The sequence below is a fragment of the Gossypium hirsutum genome, chromosome A01, assembly GCF_007990345.1.
Source record: "Gossypium hirsutum isolate 1008001.06 chromosome A01, Gossypium_hirsutum_v2.1, whole genome shotgun sequence".
Taxonomy (NCBI): domain Eukaryota; kingdom Viridiplantae; phylum Streptophyta; class Magnoliopsida; order Malvales; family Malvaceae; genus Gossypium; species Gossypium hirsutum.
Window position 1 is genome coordinate 6,343,011 of NC_053424.1, and position 8,573 is coordinate 6,351,583.

Sequence of the window (8,573 nt, forward strand, 5' to 3'; positions counted from 1 at the left end):
CAGACTGGTCGAAAGGTCAAATGACTTCGATCAGATAATGGTACTGAGTACAAAAATGATCCATTTCTACAAGTATGCCAAGATGAAGGCATTGTGCGACACTTCACTGTTCGGGATACACCAAAGTAGAATGGGGTGGAAGAATGCATGAATCAAACTATATTGGAGAAAGTTCGATGTATGTTGTCCAATGCTGGATTGGGCAAGGAATTTTGGGCTGAGGCAGTTATATATGCGTGCCATCTAATTAACCGTTTGCCATCAGCTGCAATAAATGGAAAAACTCCTATGGAGATGTGGACTGGTAAATCTGCTACTGATTATGATTCTTTACATGTATTTGGTTCCACTGCATATTATCATGTAAAAGAATCTAAGTTAGACCCAAGAGCAAAGAAAACATTATTCTTGGGTATAACTGATGGAGTAAAAGGATATCGTCTCTGGTGTCCTGATACAAAGAAGATTGTTTTCAGTAGAGATGTGACTTTTGATGAATCAACCATGTTAAAGTACAAGGATTCACAAAAGGATGACAAAACCAGTAGCACTTTGCAGCAGCTGGAGCTTGAAAAGGTTAACGATGATCCAGCTAATATTGGAAGGACAAATGATGAAGAGGTTCCTACCCAAGAACCTCTACAGCAATAAGATTCAATTGCATATAGGAGGCCAAGAAGAGAGATTCGTAAGCCTGCTCGCTTTGATGATATAGTGGCCTATGCACTTCCAATTGCAGATGATGATGTTCCTTCTACTTACACAGAAGCAATAAGTAACCCTGATAGTGTAAAGTGGAAGCAAGCAATGAATGAAGAAATGCAGTCTCTTCATAAAAATAGGACCTGGGAGTTGGTGACACTACCCAAGGAAAAGAAGGCAATTGGATGCAAATGGGTATATGCAAAGAAGGAAGGATTTCCTGATAAAAATGAAATTCAATACAATGCTAGATTGGTAGCAAAGGGTTACGCTCAGAAAGAAGGAATAGACTACAATGAAGTGTTTTCTCCAGTTGTGAAGAATTCGTCTATTCGGATTTTGCTAGCCTTGGTTGCGCAATATGATCTTGAACTAGTTCAGCTTGATGTGAAGACCGCGTTTTTACACGGTGATTTGGAAGAGGAAATCTATATGACTTAGCCAGATGGATTCAATGTTGCTGGAAAAGAAAATTGGGTTTGCAAACTGACAAAGTCGCTTTATGGATTGAAGCAATCTCCGAGGCAGTGGTACAAGCAATTTGATCAGTTCATGAAAGGGCAAAGGTACACAAGAAGTAAATTTGATCATTGCGTGTATTTTCAGAAGCTACAAGAAGGAACTTTCATGTACTTGCTCTTATATGTTGATGATATGCTAATAGCATCTAAGAGCAAAATTGAGATTGAAAGATTGAAGACTCAACTCAATCTCGAGTTTGAGATGAAAGATCTAGGAGAAGCTAAAAAGATTCTCGGCATGGAAATATGGAGAGATAGAGCTTATGATAGAGTTAGCTTGTCTCAGAAGCAGTATTTGAAGAAGGTACTATAGCAGTTTGGCATGAACAAGCAGACAAAACCTGTAAGTACCCCGTTGGCTTTTCATTTCAAGCTTTCTGCACAACTATCTCCTTCGACGAATACGGAACGAGAATACATGTTGCAAGTTCTGTATTCTAATGCAGTGGGTAGCTTGATGTATGCAATGGTGTGTACAAGACCCGACATTTCACAACCAGTTAGTATAGTGAGCAGGTATATGCAAAATCCTGGAAAAGGACATTGGCAAGTTGTGAAATGGATTCTACGGTATATTTAGAAGACCGTAGATGTTGGATTACTGTTCAAGCAGGATAATACACTTGGTAAAGGTGTTATTGGGTACGTTGATTCTGACTATGCCGGTGATTTGGACAAGCGAAGATCAACCACCGGTTATGTGTTTACACTTGCTGGAGGACCAATAAGTTAGAAGTCTACATTACAGTCTACAGTTACGTTGTCAACCACAGAAGCCGAGTACATAGCTGTAACAGAGGCTGTAAAGGAGGCTATTTGGTTACAAGGTATGGCTAAAACCTTGGGGTTGGTTCAGGAGCATATTAACGTGTATTGTGATAGTCAAAGTGCTATTCATTTAGCAAAGAATCAAGTCTATCATGCACGTACAAAGCATATCGACGTACGATTCCATTTTGTGCGGGAAATTATTGAAGAAGGGAAAATTTGTCTTCAGAAGATCAAGACTGCAGATAATCCCGCAGATATGATGACCAAGGTAGTAACAGCAACCAAGTTCGAACATTGTTTGAACTTGATCAATATCCTGCAAGTTTAACAGTTGAAGAAGGCACTATCAAGTATTGTTGTCAAAGGCAGAAAGAATTGTGTGAAGATAAGATTATCCTAATCAAATCTTCAAGGTGGAGATTATTAGAATATACCCATTCTTTGCCCATACCTTGCCCATACCTTTCCCATACCTACCCATACCTTGGAAAGGTCAAAGTTATGGGCACCAAATATTTATTTAGTGTTGGGCATGGAATAATAGCAATTTTTGGTCCCTAAGTGAATAAGGACTTTGCAAGGTGGCCCTTGAACCTCAACTATAAAAAGGCCAACCATTGCTCATTCTAATCATCCCACATTTGCCATTCTCTACTTAAGGCATTGTTCTCTCTCCCTATTTATAAAGTTTCACTTGTATTTTGGAGTGAAATATATTTGGTAGTGCCCGAGGACGTAGGCAAGATTTGCCGAACCTCGTTAAAATTCTGGTGTTCTTTACTATTTATTGTTCATATTTTGTGAATGTGATTGTAGTGATTTATTGTGCTATTAAATTACGATAGAGGGATATTCTGGCTAGGAAAGACTTGGTACTTAAGTGATTCTCGTGATCCACCTCTCTTTCCTGAGAATTGAACTTAATGTGATTTTTAGTACAATAATTTTACTCTTTCACACGCTTCCGCACAACATGACTACTGTAATTACTATTTTTGTTTCATATTATTTGAAATGAACTTAATTAATGTTACGTAAATTATATCATAGCACATTTGTTCACACTAGCCATCATTTTTTAAATTAAAATTTAATTGACTGGCATTTATTTGATTTTTTTTCTTTTTACAAAGTCAAGGTACATGGTAGCACACTTATTCATACTAGCCTTGTTTTTCTTTCCTTTTTAAAGACTACTACTACTCCGTTATCTTTGTCACCCTTCTTTTTATTTTTGTTGTTTTTCCACTTTAATTCGAATGCCCCAAACCAAAAGGGTTGATGTGCGCTATGCTAGGATGAATGATCATGACTATTGCAATTACTATTTATTTTCCATACTGTTTGATATGACTTGATGTTACATATATCTCTCACTTCTCAAAATAAAATTTACATAATAGTCCACTAGTTTACACTAAATTATGTTATATTTGCTGAGAAAATTTATGTTATACTAAATATTAATTAAAATCAGTATTATATTAAAATAATAAAAATAATAAACTTGAGGGGTAAAATGAAAACAGCATGTTCTATCCAGAGTATGCAACTGGTTAGATGTTAAAATCTGTATTATATCAATAAAAAACTTGCATTTTGGTTAGATGTTAGAATAATTATGAATCTTTGAGTAGACCAATGCATATTCTGAATAATACAAGTGAGTTTGTATATGGTTGGAGAAGCTAATGTATAGTATGCTTTTGCATGACATGGCCTTTCTTTTTCTTTTTCTTTTTTGGTAATATAAGTCAACTTGTATGGCTTGAGAAGTTACTATAATGAGTCTTGAGTGAGCCAATGTAATTTACAGGTCTTATTGATGACTTAGTTATTGCCACAAAATCGTGTTTTAATTCAATAATTGACCTACATTTAGTCGCTAACTAGTTGTACTGTATGTCTAGATTTCATGTTTCAATGTATATATTTTGTCAACTTAATATTTTAATGTTATTGATTAATTTAATGTTATTGATTAATGCAGGTGAAAAAAGTTAACTCATCTGAATATTTATTTGAAAATATTTGAATTTGAATAGACTAATTGAATAATTAAAATATATCTAGATTAAATTAACATAGGATGCTATTTAAACTTGAGATTTCAAATTTTCAAAGTAAAACTTTACTAGCAATCCGAAAATTATTCTTTTATACAATGAGCCTAAAACTACTCGTAACTCCTTGTCGCTCTTATATATGAGGATAAACGCATTTCAACACACTCAAACCTATGTATTTCTATTTTTGAAATAATACCAATGTTAACTAAACAACACTCCAAAAACTATTTAAACTCAAAAAATCAACAGAGATATGTGTTTAGATTCAATGATAAAATTAGAATTGAAGATGACCATTGAGTGGATTAAATCAACCTAAAACCCATTCAGTCAAAGATGCCAAAAAAAAAAATCCTTTTTAACTAGAGCGCAATAACTTGTTTAAACAACTCAGAATATGGGAAGACAATAGCTGATTCCAAAACCCATTTGAACAATTCATGGAACAGTCAAATTTTCCAACTTATATTACAATTTAACATGATTAAAATATAATAAAATAGAATTAAATAATTAAAATAATTTTTTAAATATAAAATGCGTTTATTATATTCTTAATTAATTCTAGCTTTTATAAATTCTACTCTATAACTCACATTAATAACTAGTTTACTTCATTGGGGAATATAGTTGACGAAGTTTTGGCTCCAAATCAAGCCATTATTTCTCTATTAAGCCATGGGGTATATGGTTGAATTGAATAAAATTGAAGTATAATGATGTGATCCCTGCTTCATTGGGGTATATGGTTGGCAACAAAGTCTTGCGTCCAAATCAAGCCATTATTGCTCATCTGTCAAAGTTAAAGCTATAGGGTATACGGTTGACGAATACTAGGCTTGACTATTCGGGAGTTTTTCATTCTATGGTTCTGGATTTTTAGGATTATTTTATGCCTTTACGTATAACGATCCTATATTACTCTGTTCCTATAATATATCCTTTTTGTATTTGCAATAATTTATATTTTTACATGCCAACACCATTAAGATAACTTTGGAATGCACCCATTCTTCCCCATCATCTATAATTCAAAGATTTCCCTCTGATCACAAAATTCCACTTCCTCAAACTTCATGGGGAACACTCGTTTCATTCCAACTCTTACAGTCGCACTGCTGTTGCTTAATTTTGTGGTTTCGTTCTCTACCAAAATAACAACCAATATCAGTACAGATCAGTCGGCTGTTCTCGCATTGAAAGCTCATGTCATTAATGATCCTCAAAATCTCTTGACAACCAATTGGTCCTCAGCTTTCTATATTTGCAAATGGATCGGTGTCACTTGTGGATCTCGGCACCGAAGAGTCATAGCTCTCGATCTTTCTAACATGAGTCTCTCTGGTTTTTTACCACCTCACATTGGGAATCTATCTTTCCTTACTTGGCTCAACATGAAAAACAACAATTTTCATGGTCCATTACCCGCCCAGTTGGCTAATTTACATCGGGTGAAATATATACAGTTGTCTTTTAATGGTTTTTATGGAGAAATCCCATCATGGTTTGGTTCTTTCCCTAAACTTAAATACTTGTCTTTGAGCCATAACAATTTCACAGGTGAGATCCCATCAAATATGTTTGAAGGCCTACCTAGATTGCAAGTGCTTTATTTGGCTAAGGACGGGCTCTCTGGCAAAATTCCAATGAGTTTATTCGAGTGCAAAGAGTTACAGGATATAGACTTGGCGGGTAATAAGTTGGAGGGGATTCTACCAAAAGAAATAGGAAACTTGACAATGCTTAAGATACTTCAACTCCACAACAACCTGATCTAAGGTAAAACGTAAAGCACTTCTACACAATTTTAGCATTTAAAACAATTGTTATATTTCTCCAATTATAATATAGGAAAACCTCAATTCTTTTTTATCAAATAAAATCGAAATTTTACTTGTATCAATGTTTTCAAAATTCTAAAAGTGAATACTTGTTTAGGTAAAAGATTAGAAGAATTTCAAAATTCGTGAATAATTTTAAGAGAGGATTTAATTAGCTCAATTTCTCTTTTCAAATTCCACCTAAAAATGTAGTTTTTCAAATTTCTTTATAATTTTATCTAATTTAATACACATGATCCTAACTATAAAATAACACTAAAACTTCAAAAATATTTTTTATTTAATTCTAATATATTTTAATCTAAAAAAAGTAAGGTTATAAATAATATTTTATATTTGTTTAACAAATTAATTTGATTATGCAGGTATAATCCCACGCGAAATTGGAAATCTTTTCAATTTAGAAATATTAGGTCTTTCTACCAATTTGTTAAAAGGACATATTCCTTCATCCATCGGTAATCTAACACATTTGAGAATTCTCAATTTATACAAAAATTCTTTAACAGGTATTATATAATATATCTTCACTACCATTTGTGTCCATTTTCACTATTATTATTATTTTTTAAAATCAAATTTATTTTGAAATTCTTTAACAGAAATCCCTCACCAAATTGGAGATGTTATTTGTCGTAACCATTTTTTTAAAACGCGAATCGACTTTATTTGGAAATGAAAATTAAAACGGGAGTCGCCACCAATCCTTTTTTGATGAGGTGTGATCGAATCACCTTAAATCAATCATTTTAGTAAAAGTTAAGATTTACTAAAACGATGATTTTTGGTCTACGAAAATCAGAAAATGAGTTCGGGAGTCGGTTACGCCGAGGAAGGATTAGCACCCTTGATACGCCCAAAATTGGTACCTAGTTTGATTAATTAGTGTCTTAGTGTCAAAAATTTGAAATCTTAAAAGGATTTAAAATACGATCCCTCTTTGTATTATTTAAAAATGATTGAATAAATTAAAACGGATGATAAAGACTCTCTCATCCCGAAGTAATAAAATATCATGCCCAGTAAGTTAGGACACGTCATTTCGAACTTTGAGACTGAGCTTGCCTTCTATTTAAAATTAATATATTTTTACTTCTTTTAAAAGGATATTCGGTTAGTTAGAGTGAACGAGAGAAATCAAAACCCAGTAAGTTAGGGCACGTTTCCTAGAATTTCTGAACACCAAATATTGCCTTTATTTGCGAAAAATCTTATTTTGAGATAACAAAATGTAATACCCGATAAGTTAGGGCACCACACCTCGCATCTTCGAAAATAAGCGTTTTATTCAAAACTCGTATGGTGATCTAAAATAATATTCTGTGATTTAGGTTAAATGAGAAAAATCGAAACCCAGTAAGTTAGGGCACGATTTTCTCAAAATTCCAAACACGGGTATCGCTTTTTATGAAAAATTGTTTTCTTCGGGGCAAGGTTAATATAACATAAGTTGCAATAAAATGAGATAACAAAGAATGCGTGAATAAATTCAAATTCCGATATTGACAGGTATAACAGAATGAACATAAAGACGAATGTGAACGATAATAATGATAAGAGTAAAGATAAAAGAATAAAACGAATAAAAAGAAAATAATGAATAAGCTAGGAAATATTCGAAATTAAAAAGAACTAGTAATAAACAATCATTATGTAAAACTAAAGAGTGATAGTATAGTAATGGTAATAATAATATTAATAGTAATAATACAGGTAATAATTTAGGAATGATATATTAAAGTGTATATATGCATGTGTATATATAAATAAATAATATATGATGTGAATGAGGAAAGAATAAAATAAGTATATTTAGAAAATAATAGGTGAAAATGTAGTAATAATAATGATATAAATAATAATATTAAAATAAAGTAATAAGCAACAATAGTGAAAATAATAAGTATAATAATAAATATAATGATATATATAAAAAAATAATACTACATATAAAGAGTATTTATATATACATGTATAAAATATAACAGGGGTGAAAATAGATATAACAAGAATATGGTATTAAATATATGTATATATATATAATATGATGTTAAAAAATGTATACACAATATATATGTTAGGAATAATAATAATAGTAAAAATAACCGTTAAGAATAAATAGGTATAGTAATGGTATATACATAATGTATTTATTAAAAATACATACGTAAGATAATATGAGAAATAAAAAGTATATAAATGGTATAGTATTAAGGTATATACATAAAAATATAATATTAAAAGATATATATAAAATGTATACATAATATAATATTAAAATATTTACACAGTATATACATATTAGAAATAATAATAATGTTAAAAAAACAACTATTAGCAATATTACATAAATATATATATATTCATTAAAGATATATAATAAAACACATGTTAATACTAATAATGATAATAAGGGTAATAAAAATATGTACATGAAATGGGATAAATACATATAACTAATAATACTAACGATATACGCATAATATATGTAAAGGCATATAAGATACACATATATATTAAAAATGATAATGTAAAAAGAACAATTATTAATAATATTACATGAATATACATATATTTTAAAAAATATACATAATATAATATATTTGCGTAACATGGAGTATGATTGAAAGAATATATATACGAATACATTAACAAAAAACAATAATGTT

General features: G+C 31.2%; 1 protein-coding gene across 1 annotated transcript; it reads left to right on the plus strand.

Annotated features, from left to right (window-relative positions):
- The first annotated feature begins 5,030 nt into the window (after positions 1–5,030).
- LOC121204671 (receptor kinase-like protein Xa21) lies at positions 5,031–6,424 on the plus strand. Its single transcript, XM_041074962.1, has 2 exons — positions 5,031–5,842; positions 6,270–6,424. The coding sequence occupies exon 1, from the start codon at positions 5,140–5,142 to the stop codon at positions 5,839–5,841; it is 702 nt and encodes a 233-aa protein (XP_040930896.1). The 5' UTR covers positions 5,031–5,139; the 3' UTR covers position 5,842; positions 6,270–6,424.
- The last annotated feature ends 2,149 nt before the right edge of the window (positions 6,425–8,573 follow it).